The sequence below is a fragment of the Benincasa hispida genome, chromosome 1 (assembly GCF_027475165.1).
Source record: "Benincasa hispida cultivar pf3 chromosome 1, pf3_genome.v1.1, whole genome shotgun sequence".
NCBI classification, from domain to species: Eukaryota; Viridiplantae; Streptophyta; class Magnoliopsida; order Cucurbitales; family Cucurbitaceae; genus Benincasa; species Benincasa hispida.
In genome coordinates, this window is record NC_143478.1 from 34,345,715 (window position 1) to 34,360,457 (window position 14,743).

General features: G+C 32.9%; 2 protein-coding genes across 4 annotated transcripts; both read left to right on the forward strand.

Annotated features, from left to right (window-relative positions):
- The first annotated feature begins 5,461 nt into the window (after nucleotides 1–5,461).
- Nucleotides 5,462–10,828, forward strand: LOC120085617 (RNA-binding protein 2-like). Of its 3 annotated transcripts, XM_039041697.2 has the most exons (7): nucleotides 5,462–5,890; nucleotides 6,794–6,915; nucleotides 7,010–7,244; nucleotides 7,336–7,397; nucleotides 7,492–7,573; nucleotides 8,936–9,056; nucleotides 9,176–9,552. In XM_039041697.2, exons 1-6 carry the CDS (start codon nucleotides 5,797–5,799, stop codon nucleotides 9,037–9,039), a joined length of 699 nt encoding a protein of 232 aa, XP_038897625.1. In that variant the 5' UTR covers nucleotides 5,462–5,796; the 3' UTR covers nucleotides 9,040–9,056; nucleotides 9,176–9,552. The 3 variants fall into 3 exon arrangements, with proteins under 3 accessions (XP_038897625.1, XP_038897644.1, XP_038897633.1); XM_039041716.2 differs by lacking the exons at nucleotides 8,936–9,056; nucleotides 9,176–9,552 and adding an exon at nucleotides 10,058–10,828; XM_039041705.2 differs by lacking the exons at nucleotides 8,936–9,056; nucleotides 9,176–9,552 and adding an exon at nucleotides 7,661–7,911.
- A 1,165-nt stretch (nucleotides 10,829–11,993) lies between these two features.
- LOC120074048 (F-box/WD repeat-containing protein pof10-like) lies at nucleotides 11,994–14,436 on the forward strand. The gene is made up of 3 exons (XM_039027029.2): nucleotides 11,994–12,323; nucleotides 13,534–13,693; nucleotides 14,037–14,436. Exons 1-3 carry the CDS (start codon nucleotides 12,245–12,247, stop codon nucleotides 14,290–14,292), a joined length of 495 nt encoding a protein of 164 aa, XP_038882957.2. The 5' UTR covers nucleotides 11,994–12,244; the 3' UTR covers nucleotides 14,293–14,436.
- Nucleotides 14,437–14,743: the final 307 nt, after the last annotated feature.

Here is a 14,743-nt window from a genome sequence, read left to right on the forward strand (position 1 = left end):
GCATGAAAGTCATGCAATAAAGTATTCAGTTTTTTTTTTTTTTATGGAAAATCCCATGCAAACACTGAGAATTTGCTGAGATTTGAAGTTGGAAGAAGATTTCTTCAAGTGTGATAACGAGTCACCTTCTCCTTCTAATTTCACAAAATCCAAGCTTGTTTTGAGTCCCACAACTCAACTTAAGGCTCCTAGAGGATAGTTGAGAAGCTCTAATGGTGGTCCACAACAAGAATTAGAGAAGATTGCAGCTGAATTTCAAGTTTGAAGAGGATCTTCAAAGGTAGGTAATGAAACCCTCTTGATACCCTACGAGAATGCTTAATTTGATGTCAAAATTGAGGAATTAGAATGCTTAATGTCTTCCACTGTTTGTTTCTAGAAGCTAACACTTTTTGCTAACAAGTAATTTAAACAATTAACTCATGCAAATAAATTCAATATCCAATTTAATTTTCATAAGATTGATAATATAAATGTGCAAAGATAAATTCAACCAAACTAAATAGAAAAATGTGAGCAATGAATTTCAAGGATAAATGATAGCAATAAATGTCATGAAAATAAATAATAATAATAAATTCATTGCAAAATTAAATAAGAGAATGATAGAGAAATCGACACCGTGATTTATAGTAGTTCGGCACAACCGACCTACATCCACTTCTCAAGCCCCTCTTGGGTAGTTCACTATGAACTTGGCTCTTTCCACAATTTGTCGAACCGTACAACGTTCTTTTTTCGAGCACAAGAACAAACCCGATCATTTTTACAGTTGAAGATCAAACCATTACAACACTATTTTTTTGGGATCAAGAGCAACTTTTATAAATTATAGCTCACAACAAATTAATCCTTACAATACATAAAATATCTATCTCAAGAATTAGAAGAAAAAAAGAAAATTAAAGCTTTGAGAGATAATAATAATGGTAGCTTTGAGTTATGGAGGATTGAAAAAAAAATGTAAAATTTTTGTTGAAATTTCGGAAAGAAGATATGTTTAAACATAGAAAAAAAAATGTGGGAAACCACATCTAATTTTGGTCACGAATATTCATAAAAGAAAATTGAATATTGGAGATTTAAACTCAACCCATTAAATACACAAAAAAAAAAATTATAATAATATAATAATATTTATTTTTTTAAATCATTTCTTTTGATATCAAACAAAAAAAAATAAATGTCTACCATGTGTCTAAAACTAACCTTTAGACACAAATATAAAATAATATTAAATTTATTTTCTTCTTAAATTCGTTTTCTTTTTAAAACCAATCCAAAAATAAAAACCCCACTATGTGTCCTTTCTCCATTGTTCCAAGTGGCACATTTCATTTGGTTCACTTTGATTATAAAAATTATGCCACATCACTAACTCAAGATTTTACCATTAAAGCTTGATTTGGTCATATTTTCTTTGTTTAAACTCCGATTTGAGTGATTCAAATTATGTTGGAACCATTGTTTCAAACTCTACACAATAGACATTTCAAAACACTCAAATTATTAAGAAATAAAAATAGGTTTGTTATAATCAAAATATTAATTAATTAATTTAATATTAAGGTCTGAAATGCCAACAACCTTGTGACAATTAAAAATATACAACTAAAAAAATCAAGGTGTGAGCCTTCTAAACGCGTACTGAGTCATCATGTAAATACCTTGTATTAAAAATAACTAAAATCTTCATCAATTGAAGCACACAGATATCTTGTACTTTTAATTTAATAAATGTGTCACATGAAATCTAACCTCAAACCCGAACTCATCCATTTGCAGAATGAACTTCGATTCAATTCATCTCTCATTTTGAGTTCAAACCCTTGAACCGGTAGCTTTTGTATTGCTGTGATTTACCCTCCCATTTTCATTAAAAAAACTTGCAAAAATTATCGAACTTTGGCACAAAAGCTTCCAAAAATCAGAGGATAACAGATGAAATGTATCAAGGGAAATTCAGTAACTTCATTGAATCTTGAAGGAGAGATACAAAAAGGTAAAATCAAGAAAGAAATTGTAAAATAAAAAAAAAATGAAAACCGATTTGAATCTATCTAAAGAATAAAACAAACTTGAGGAGATAAATACTAAATTTAAATTTAGAAAGAAATTTGGGGAAAATTGGTGTTTAGATACACATTTTGCATAAAAAAGAGATTTAATATAAGTTAAAAGAATAAAGAGATTTGAAAATTAAATTTACCTAAGATAACAATTCAAAATAGAAAAATATTAGATATAATAAGATCATCATCTAAAAATAGTATAACGTATATCACACTGAGCAGCATGGGAAAAGGAAAAAAAAATATTAAACTTGTTTTTTCCTATGTGGCCATAGATTAAAAAAAATTGTTTTTGAATATTTTTCAAAATCGACCTTTTATTTTGGTCATACAATATAATTTTCCTTTCAAAATCACTTTTAAACGTGCCCTTAAACGAACTTTCTTCAATTAAAAAAAAAAAAGAAAAAAAAAATATCATTTTGGTCCTCAAGTTTTGAAGAATATCTATGTATGGTCTCTGAATTTAAAATTGTACTCTTTTAGTCTCCATGTTTATAAAATAGACCAACTTGATCTCTAAAGTTTTTAAAATGTAGCTTTTTAGTCCCTAAATTTTTTAAAATATGTCTAAAAAGTTCTCCAAATACCTTTATACTATCATTTTGAATAATTATATTACATTTTAAATTGGAAGAATAATTTTTAAAAACTATTTCCTCTCTAAAACTATTTTTTTCTAATTTTAAATATCATATAATTATTTATAAAAAAATCAATTTTTATAAACTTAGGGACTAAAAAATTACATTTTGAAAACTCAGAGACCAAATAAACCCTTTTTTAAAAATAAAAATAAAATCTATAGATTAGAAAGGTACATTTTTAAAATTTGGGGATCAAATGCGCAGATTTTTCAAACTTGAGATAAAACGGTAAATTTTTTTTTTTAAAAAAAAAGAAAAATTAAAAGCATGGTGGACATAGTCTAATGTAATATGCTTCCACAATAAAATAAAAAGAGTTAGGTAGGAAAATATGTGACATTAACTAAACTCATGAATCAATCTTATCTGTTTTTGTCTCATAGGAACAATGAAATCATCATGAAAAAGACTTCGACATCATAGAGATTTTGTAGATCCTCCACGTAGTCATATTCAAGTAGTGAAATACCTTTAAGACAATCACTCCTTCCTAAAACCAACATTCTTTAAGATCAAAGTTCTTTATTTAATTTTGTTTTAAAGTATGCTTAGTTCTATTCACAACCAAGCTTCTAAACACAACTTTTGACGTTCTTTACAAAATGCAACTTTTTCAATAGTTTTGATTGAAAAAAAAAAAAAAAATCAGTTAAATTGGTTTAGTTACACATGTACCCAAACTTCTACGAATAAATATAAACCATTTAGGTGTAAAAGAGAAGTGAGTTTTAAACTTTTTTAAGTTGTTTTATTTTTATTTTAAATTTAAGTAAAAGTTAAAAGTTATTGATGGGTAAATTACATCTTTATTCTTTTAGATATCATTACCATAAAAAGAAAAAAAAAAAGTTAACCTACAAATTGGATTCATAATTGGAAGAAAGTTAAGAGTTAAAAGTCCTCTAATTTTGAAAGTTATAATTTAATTTCTATAGTTTGATAAAACCTCAAATAGTTTCTGTGATTTAATAAAATTCTCATAAACATCTATTTAGAGACTATTTATGAATGTTTAATCAAACTATATGCACTAAATTTTAATTTTCTTCAAACTATAAAAACTAAATTCATAATTTAACCAAACGAATTACACTTATCGTGAGTTTCTTTTTTCAATTTTAAATTTAGTAATCAAATAGATAGACAACAATTACCAAAGTGAGCATAGCTCCATTGATGTCTTATACAATAAAAGACAAAGCGAATATAGCTCAATTGATATATGAGTGTGTTAGTAACCACGAGATATATGGTTCAAATCTTCCTACCTCCAATTGTACTAAAAAAAATATATTAATGTCTTATATATTACTTGAAGTTCGAATTAGTTTCTTTCTGAGAGAGATTTAAACCCTCGACTTTAATTGTGTGAATACTTAAAAATCTAGGATTTAGAAAATAATCGATCATGGTCTCACTCTTATTATGTGGATGATTTCTTGGTCACTGGCAATAATGCTAAGCATATCATGTCCTTCATCATGACATTGTGTGACCAATTTTCTCTCAAAGACTTGGGGTGCCTCTACTATTTTCTAGGCATAGACTCTTTCGGCATTCGCAGGAGAACCTTTAGCCAATCCAATCGAGTATTGTCGTGTTGTTAGTGCTCTTCAATATCTCACTTAAACTCACCTAGATATCAGTTTTATTGTAAACAGATTGAGTCAGTTTCTCTAACGCCCCATCGATCTTCATTGGCAAGCTCTTAAGAAGGTGCTTTAGTATCTTAAAGGAACTATTTATCATGATCTTTTTTTCTCCGATCAAGTAATGCACTGAACATCACTACCTATTGTAATATCGATTGAGCATCCAACCTAGATGATTGTCGGTCTGTCTCATCTTATTGCATTTTTCTTGGACCATCTTTGATTTCATGGTCTTCCAAGCACCAAGCAATCATTTCACGGTCTAGTACTGAAGCAAAATATCACTCCCTTGCTAATATGCTACAACCGAAGTTATATGGGTCCCATCGTTACTTCGTGAAATTCACTTGCTACCATCATCATGTTCGATGGCTTGGTGTGATAATCAAAGTGCAATCTCACTTGCCAAGAATGTTGTTTTTCATGCTTATTCCAAGCATATAGAATTAGATGCCTACTTCATTCTAGAAAAGATTGCGAATAAATATATAGATACCCCATATGTACCTTCTCGCGATCAACTTGTTGATTGTCTTACGAAGTCTTTGCCTGCCTCTCGATTATGTGACATGCGCTCCAAACTCAGGGTCATTCCATCACCCCTACGTTTGAGGGAAGATGTTAAGATATAAAAGTCACAGTAGCTAGAATCTTCTGTATAATTATGTGTTTATTCTCCTTGATTTGATTTATGCCAACATGACATGTTTTGGATTATTTTCCATATGTAATAATTTCCAATCACTCGCCATTATCGTTGATCATTGGTAAAGAGTTACCAAGTTTGTATTCTTCTGGTTCATTATATAACCATTCTCTTCTCTTGGCTTTTTACACAAGTTAGAGTAATCATTATCAGAAGCCTTGTATTGTCAATCTTCTCTTATATTACTCAAAGTTCGAGTTAGTTTCTTTGAAGAAAGATTTAAATCCTTGATTTTAATTGTGTGAAGACTAAAATTCTAAGATTTAGAATGATTATTGATGAATAGTTTGAATGTATTAAAAGAAACTAAATTTTTGTTTTAGTCTCAATACCTATTTTGGCTGAGATTGAACTATTAAAATAATTGATAAAAACGTAAAAAGTATTATTTTTGACAATTAGGAAGAAGACTTATGGTTGTAACATGTGAATAATTTACTCGAAATTATTCAATTTGATTTACCAAATTAAAAATCTAGGCCAGAAGTGGAAGAAAACCTAGCGAAGGATTATATTGTCATGTCTATGTGTTCCATGAAAGTAAAGTTATGAACTTTGCAAAGAAATCGTGAGAGAAAAAGGAAAAATATATAGAGAGTCCCATCAAATTGTAAATCAAATTCACCCAACCGAACGGCTTTCCTTTCCGAGCTTACCTACGTTCGACATTGAAGCGAGTCGCTGTTTCATCCTAAATTCATCGCCTTTTTTGTAGGAGCATGTCGGACGCTTATTGGAGGTATACCGACTCACAGCAGCAGCCCCCGTCGTCGGTTCCGGCCGTCGTCGGCAAGCGCCCTCGCGTCGATTACGGTAATAAAGGAACGACTCAATTCTTTACCCTTCTTTTTCTTTTTCCCGCTTGTTTCGTACATTTGGAATTAGGGTTTTCTTAAGGTGACTGAATTTGAGGTTTTCCCATGAGTTGCTAAATTGTGCAATCTTTGGGTTTTACCAACTTTTAGCGCATGTTGGGATTATTGTGAAACCGTAATCTGCAGTGATTTGTTTTTGTTAAGATGCGTTCTCTCTTTTATATGTTATCTTCATCCATTTGCTGTCGATTTGTTAGGAAATTTCCTGAATGATTGGAAGGAGGTTCTCTGCGTATTGTTATACAACTTCCATTCTCATCAATTAGTGCGATTTGTGCATGATTCTATGATCCTTCAACATATTTTCTTGCTCCGTATATCAAAATTTTACTGATTTGCTGATCACGTTGTGGAACTAAGGGTCTCTTGAAGTCAAATAGCCAAACTTATTGGTTTTCATGAGTCTTGGGATCCCAGTGGCCAGTGGGTGTCCTTAATGCGCACTTTGAAGTTATCCGTTTTTCTATAATAGAGTTCTTACTTGTAGCATTTTGGTTTTAAGGCTTCAGAATATGCCACAAAAGGAATGCATATTTATCAACAATTTCATTTTTGTGGTTTCTATTCGGAGTATGACTCTTTAAGTATCTTTCCAGAAATAAAACAATTCATAAAAACTTGAAGGTAAAATGGTGGACTTCTGATCTTCATAACTGAAAGTTTAACATATTAATGTTCACATCATTTTTATGGTTTCTTGAATTAGTACTTCTATCTTTTTAAGTCATGATTTCACTGTTGATTGAAGCGATGCAATTCTTTGTGGATCAAGTCACTTTGTTCTGTTTTGTTTTTTCTCTTTGCTTTATTTGGCACATAATTCATTATTAATGGCTTGTAGATCCCACTGGTCTTCACGAGTTGCCCAACTATTACCATCGTCAAGATGATAGACCAGTGCTCCAAGGAATTAAAAGTGTTGATTCCATCAATGAGTCCTATGAACGTTACCTACGCAGCTCGGTACTTGTTTCTCTTTGAAGGTTCAATTCTGTTTTCTATATGTTTTCTCATGCAAGTTCATTCTAATTAACCATGCAACCTTTTTTTGTTTCAGCAAATTTCATCTTATGGTGGACAGTCTGCTAGACCTGTTGGAGGGGGTGTTCCTGGTCATTCGATCAATGATCCACCTATATTGGGGATTGGGGGTGTGGTTTCAGGGGCAAATGTTAATGATAGAAGTACGAGCTTTGGAGGTGGGAGGCCTAACATACCCCTTCCACCTGATGCTTCTAATACACTATTTGTGGAAGGCTTGCCTTCAAGCTGTACACGGCGTGAAGTAGCTCGTATCCTTTTAATTTTTCCCATTTCCCATCCTTGTATTGTTAAAGGCATTATTGTATTCTATTCTATTGTCTCCTTCACATCCACCCACAGACATATTTCGCCCTTTTGTTGGCTACAAAGAAGTGAGACTTGTTAACAAGGAATCCAGAAATGTAAGTTGATTTGTTGCAGTTCATCAACTCTGTTTACATTTAATATGAGACACCATTAACTAAAAAGTGGATTTCTTTAATCTAATTTGTGCAGCCAGGAAGAGATCCGGTGGTGCTCGGTTTTGTAGATTTTGTGAGTCCTGCCCATGCAGCTACGGCCATGGATGCCTTACAAGGTGTGCTTGCATCTGCTTTAATTATTAATTTCTTTGCCTTTGTTTTCTGGCTGGTAAACATTTGCACTTTTTTTTGTCTCCTAACAGAGGTCACCGTTGGAGAATTATGTGCCTTCAATTTATATATTTATTTTGGCTTGTCTTTATGGAAAATTTGTCTATTTGTCTTTCTTTTGCGTAATTCATGATTTCCTTCTTTTGGTGTCTTTACCCAAACATGGGTACACGTACATCTCTGTTTATATGTCTTTACATACTATTTTCCCAAGATGTGGATTCAGACATTTTGAGATAGTTAAGTAGAAAACAAAATGTAGGGTGGAATCACTTTGCCTTTAGTCCCACTCAATCTCCTTCATTGTAATGCCTCATTCAGCCACACGCTGAATATGGAAATGGAGGTTTGACTGCATGAGAACGTACGATTCAGCAAATAGCTATATAATTGTTAGATTTTTATTTATTTATTTATTTATTTTGGTTAGGAAACTAGGCTGTTGTGTTGGGCTTGTTAAAGGGTATAGGCATTATTATGGGCATTGAGCTCGCTCTAGTTTCCTGCCCCCTTGAATATGAGATTAAGTTTTAAAAGAGAGGATGACATACAACGAAACACTTAATAGGTTACATATCATTTTATTGACGTCAACAACAATATTGATGCCAAGTGGGAAATTTATCTAAAGTGGCTGCCACATCTCATATTGGGTGTATGGTTAAAAAACGTCTTTCAATCTCATGCATATGACAGTTTATGTAACATATTTGACGGCTAGATTAAGTCATTTCTTCATTGTTGGGGATGTACTTTTTATGTGTATTCATATGGCTCTGTTTTCTCCAAGGTGGGAATATGTTTGCATGTGTATCATAGGGCTCTTAGATTCCAAGTTGGGGCGCTTGTAAATTTGAGTTTGTCGATGCTATCCTGCATTCAGCCGGTAGGAAATCTGGTTAGCTTTGTACTTGGTGTCATAGATTATGCAATCCAGTACCTCATGATAAATTATGTTTAGTAGTTTAATTGCGTGATTAACTCTATGGTCTTTGACCTATACATTCTATATCCTTTCTAATTTTCACGTTAAAATTATTACTTGGAGTGGGGATTCGTACACCTCAATTGTTAGGAAGGCTAAATCACGGTTGCTGAACTCAACCATGAGATCAAACCTCCAAGCCTGTAATAAGGTCCTTTGTGATATGTCCTTTTGAATTAAGCATATAGTTGATTATGATAAATCATAAAGGTGAATATTAGACTATTTATGATTCAAATCATTTTACACGATATTTGTTCTTTTCCTACCTCGTCGTTCTACACGTAGCTACTGCATATATCAGTCGAGCTCGATTTTGCAGGTTATAAATTTGATGAGTTTGACCGTGACTCGGTCAATTTAAGGTTGCAATTTGCTCGCTTTCCTGGTGCAAGGTCAGGTGGCGGGCATCGTGGAAAGCGTTGAATTATGCGATTTCGCAGGTGATAAAATGCATTCTTCGATCCACTCGACCAATTATTTTCTTTGCCACATGGTAAACTCCAAGGAAAAGTTCATTTAAACGCTGAATCACTCTAAATCGTGGACGAATCTTGTGTAGGATTTGCACGTACGGTGAAGTACGAATTTGAGGCAATGTGACAGTCGGATATCAAAACTGGAGCGTATTAGTTAGGGCCGACTGAATTCGTAAACGATAGTTTGTGATGAAATCTGGTGATTTGGAGCGTTCTTTTATGTTTTACAATCTCACTGTTTTTATGTCTTGCTATGAACGTGTTGTTGAGCTGTGCTGTGGGATAGATTTTTCCGTTGGTCATTATTTTTGGCTAGTGAGAATCTCGACCCGACAATATCCAGACGTGAGTTTAGTGATGAAAAAAAGGTCGTATTTTAAGATTACACTTCATTGTTATTTTACTACAATTTTAAATTTATAAAACTATCATCCGAAGCTGTGCGTGTTATTTGAGAAGAGTTCTGTTTACTGCGATGTGATCAGCTAGAGAGAAAAACTGACTTCTTCCTATATTTACACCGGAAGAAAAGTCTTAGAAACCTGTCTCATATTTGAAACTGACTTCTGTTTACTGGGACTACCGAATGCTGTAAATTGGAGTATTCATTTTTGAGATTTTTCGTGGCTCCTTACAGCTTAGATCACCTATTATTCGTCATTTTTTAACCTCGAAATGCTCTAGATGTAGGATTAATGACACTTTTCTATCTCATATTTGTAGTGTTCTTTGTCTCGAGTTCATACAAACATTCAAGATGCGCAATTCCTATTGTGGAGTTGCTAAAGAATGCTAACAGATATGAATATTATCTCAACTTTTCCCCTTTTGAGTTTCTTGATATGATTGTCTCTTCTAGCAAGCACCTGATTTGCATACTGATTTGATTCCCGTGCCCCTTTTTACTTGTGAGTGATTGGAATGATTTAAGGGGTTCACCAACCAAAGTGCTGTTTTTTCTTCAGTCTCAATTTCCCCCAGTTGGGTTAGACCCTTTTGTTTTCTTTTGGCCCTGGAAAAAAAAGGTATATGAGAAGTTCAATAGCAACACGATCCTGGCAGTGCAGAAATGGATGACTCGACCTAGGCAGGAGCAAAGTGGTGTACTGAGATTCAGAAGAAATCATCATTTTGAGTTTGAGGCATCTGCAATTTCTTGTGGACAAGGAAAGGTACTTGCTGATACATCGCTTTATCTTGATGGATGAAGAGGACCATAGGCTTTTGTGATGTAAGAACTAAGATGGGAATAACCACATTTCCAGTTCTGTTCATGATTCAACATTTTTTTTATGGTCGAGTTAGGAGGGAAAGCGCTTGTATTAATTGATAACTGATATCCAAATTTGCGTCATTTTCCAAGTGTGAAATGAGCTTAATTGGTTGCATTTGGTCCGATGAGAGAGATGGAGATTGGATGGTGATGGGGAAGAAGTAGAACACATGGCCCTCCATTGAGTAATCTCTGTGATAGCTAGAGATGTCCCCTAGGTGGAGCTGGGATGGCTTTCTCGTTTCGTCTTTGCACTCTATTTCATTCCTCCTGAAATTCTTCATCTATTTTTACCGGGATTGGGGTGATGATTTTTTATGGGGATCGGATTTTTTGTGGGAATCGTTGCCCACTTTGTTTTGTTGTTTTGTTTTCTTTAAACAATTACTATTTAAAGGTTGTAATTAAAAAGTTAAATTTCTTAGATCATTTGAATTTAGAGAGAAATTAATCAAATTTTCTTGTAGAAGGAAATAATTACATATTAAATGATTCATATACATCATCTAAATTTGAATATTCAATTCAAACCTATATTTTAGGAGGCTCAAGAGTTTAATTAGAATTTGGAAGGCACTAAACGATGTAGGATCATATGCATTTTAGTAAAAGCGCCCATAAGCATTATAACTAATATTATATAGATTGATCCAACGAAAGTGCCACTTACCATGTTCTGGATTTTTGCCTTTTAGAATTAGAGACAGAGATGTGCGGTTGACCTTTTTTTGGCAACATGCTCTCATTCAAACTTACATAAACGAGTTATACTTTTAATTATTTCAAATTAATTAACAAAGACGAAAGGCGAAAAATGAATATTTAGTGAAAATCGAGGATAAAAGTGTAAATCTTGAAATTTAAGAAAAAATTAATTTAAAATAATTATTAAATAAAATTTTAATAATGATGAAAAATAGTGAAAAATAGTGACATAAGTTGTCCTATTTTTGGTAATTTTTTTATTACATCGTCAAAAAGGTATCCGACAACATGAACTTAGAGGTGTATAAGAGTTGGGTTGACTGAGTGTATTTTTTGGATCAACCCTTAAAATTTGGATTGAATTGTCAAGTTATAATTTATTTTTTTTTCTTATTAATTTAAAATACATAAATTTTTCTACAAGGGCTAATAACTAAAATCTCATGCAATTTAAATGTTAAAAACGAAATATCTATGATATTTATTACAAATTTTAAACAAATATAAACATCATAACAATTTTATAAGAAAAATATTATAAATTCATAAATTCATTTAACCAAGGTAGTCAAACTTTAAACAAAGAAATATATATCTATATATATATATATATTATATAATTCGGATTGGGTTAGGTTAACACAAATTTTTACTTAGCCAACCTAAGACCTAACCCAACCTAATAGTAATAAAAAAATTTAACACAATCCAACCCAAGAACAAAACAATCTCAACCCTTATAGTTTAGATTAAGTAGTCCGGATTTTTTGAACATTCCTATTATTAACCTCAAAATCTGAAATTCGATCCCCTCCATATATTTGATCAAAATAATAATAATGAAAATTAAAAAAAGTAAAAAAAAAAAAAAAAAAAGGAGGAGAAAGCGAATAACTTACTTTTGTGTACTCTCAAGAAACACCGAATGAATTGGCTTTATTTCATGTTGTCTTTTTTTACAGTAATCTTGATTGTCCACCAACGTCGAAAACCATAGAAAATAAAGTAAAGAAAATGTAAAATCAGCTCGAAGACGAAGAGTTTATCCAGAAGGAATATCAAAACTCTTCCTCTCTCTCCCCCCCTCTCTCTCCCCTTCGGAATTTTCTGCAGAACAATTCTTAGTTTGGGTGAACAAGAAATTGTTTAACAAGAATATCTGATCCATCTGCAGATGGAAAAATTGCCAACCGAAATCTGCCTCAAGATATTCTGTTTGTTGGATTCCCAAAACCTCGCAACCGCACTTCAAGGTCAGCAACATATTTTCTCTAAATTCAATTCTTCTTGAATTGAATTGAATTACATGTATATTGATTTTTTTTTTTAGTTCAATTGTCTAGTTTTTTTTTTAGTTTCTGATCCAAAGATCTGCTATCGTATTCACAATTCTGCTATTAAGTCATGATGTATTCCTTGCTAATTTGTGTCAAATTTAACATTCTTCTCTTCATAATATATTGAACAGAAATGGGTTAAATTTGTTTCCCCTAGTCTCTTGCTCATTACTTGACTTGTTCCCCCCCAAAAATTTGATTGAAATATATGGAAGGTATTCATGGAAGTTAGAATACTTGGCATGAGTAAACCATTGTTCAACAAGTTTTACGAAGAATAGCTTGTTTAGAACTCACTCACTCTCCTAACTTAAATCACATCCAATATCTAAAGAAATTTATTAATGTCACCGGAACCTTAATAGATGGAAACGATCATATGTATCATCTGTTATGGAACTTAAGTAACTCCCTGCTAGATCTGACAGACTTTTAGAGAGATCACGTGGGGGTTTGGCACTCCCCCAATCTAATGGTTTAGATACCATATGAAGGTTGTATTTGATCGGTAGCAATGATATACCAAAGTTTCTGACCGATCGGTAGAATTTCATGGTTTTTTTCTTTTACTTTCTTTTTTGTGATATCCGTGAACTAATCTCACGAGACAACCCAGATCCTACAACATTTGGATGTCAAGGAAACTCGTAGGATATTAAATCTTAAAGTAGGTGGCCACCATCGATTAAACCTATGACTTCTTAGCCCTTTTATAAGGTCATATATGAGATATCTCTTAGTTAAAGAGGGTCTTCTCCTTCAACCCAGATAAAGAAGTAAAGAAGGGGGGGACCTTTAATATAGTAGGTGTCTGAAAACTAGTTTCTTCAGAGAGTAGAGAGACATAAGAAAATGAGGAACATCCTTTGCCTTCCCTTGTTACTCTCTATTAGGAACGATAAACTTCTGGCAGTTAACCAACTAAAAGTATAATTGAATTTCCAAGGGGAATTTTATAATGTTATTGAACACCAACACAGGGACCAAGATGAATAGATAAATAAATAAAATATAGGAATGAAAACTAGATTTACTCAAATTTTCCTCGATAGTTGATCCCCATCCTCTGTTGATTTTTTGCTTGAATTGACTATTAGCCATTAACACTGCAACCTGCTGCTTGAAGTTTGCAGGAAGTGGAACTCCTTAGCTTCAGACAATATCTTGTGGTCGAACTTATTCAAGGAGAGGTGGGGGGAAGACCATGCTGCATTTTATCACCCAGTTGATTCAAAGTCGTGGAAGGATTCATATGAGGTGCAAGATCGATGTGATCGATTTGGATTGTGAGTCATATTCTTCTTCGTATCACTCAATTCAAGGAGACCTACTTCAGTACTGGACATGTCTGGTTGCAAACACATCCACTATGATTCCTCAATTCTTTGATTGGTTATAATTTAAGACCTTACATACTGCAAATTTTAAAGTAACATATCGGTTAAAATTTACTTAAAGGCTAGCATATGATCCTCTTAGCGTTAACTCAAATATTGTGTTCTCTGGGTTAATGTTTAGCAAGAAAATCCATGTTTAATAATACTAACGTTAGAGTAGAGATTTGAATCATAATTTATGATTAAAGTTTATGTTTATTTGTGCTCCCTATGACATGGTAACTTTAACCAGGGGCCTAAGAATTATCCGAGAAGGGAATGACTACTACCTCATTCACCAAGGTGAAATCCAGAGGCACCTAGGTTCAAGAAGACAAAAGAATGGACAGACCAGCAGTTTTCTTCCTTTGAGTTCAAAAAGAGAGTTCCTATCAGAAGGACTTCTCGAAGAAGACAAATCCTGTCGAGGAATTCTGGACAGGATCCTTTTCTTCATTGGAGACTTGGAAGTTGCTTCAACAGATGCAAAGCGTAGCAGGTCTCTGTGAAGCCTCCTTCAGTCAGCAAAAATTATGTGAATTTAATGTATAATATTTATTTATGTTTATGTTGACATTGAATTCTGGCAAGTGTAGAATATACAACTCATATTCTTTGAAATGCCATAAATAAGCATCTTCTTCAACCACTTTGTTTTGGTACCTCGAAGCAAAGCCTCATCCCGGTAGCCTGAAACTGAAAACTCGACAAAGACAAAGCAATTTTTTACAAATGGAAGGCCTTGACAAGACAAGTGAAACCCTTATATTTACAACCATAAAAGACTTGTTGGATGCTCGGTAAAGACAAATGACTCTGGCAAGCTCCTCCTTAGACGTCTTACAGGATCATATAAGACTATCTTCTTGAATTTTCAAGATTATCAATTAAATTTCTGTACAAGACAGCCAAATATAATATATGTGATTGAAACCTTTCACTATGGGCAAGTTGTGGTAA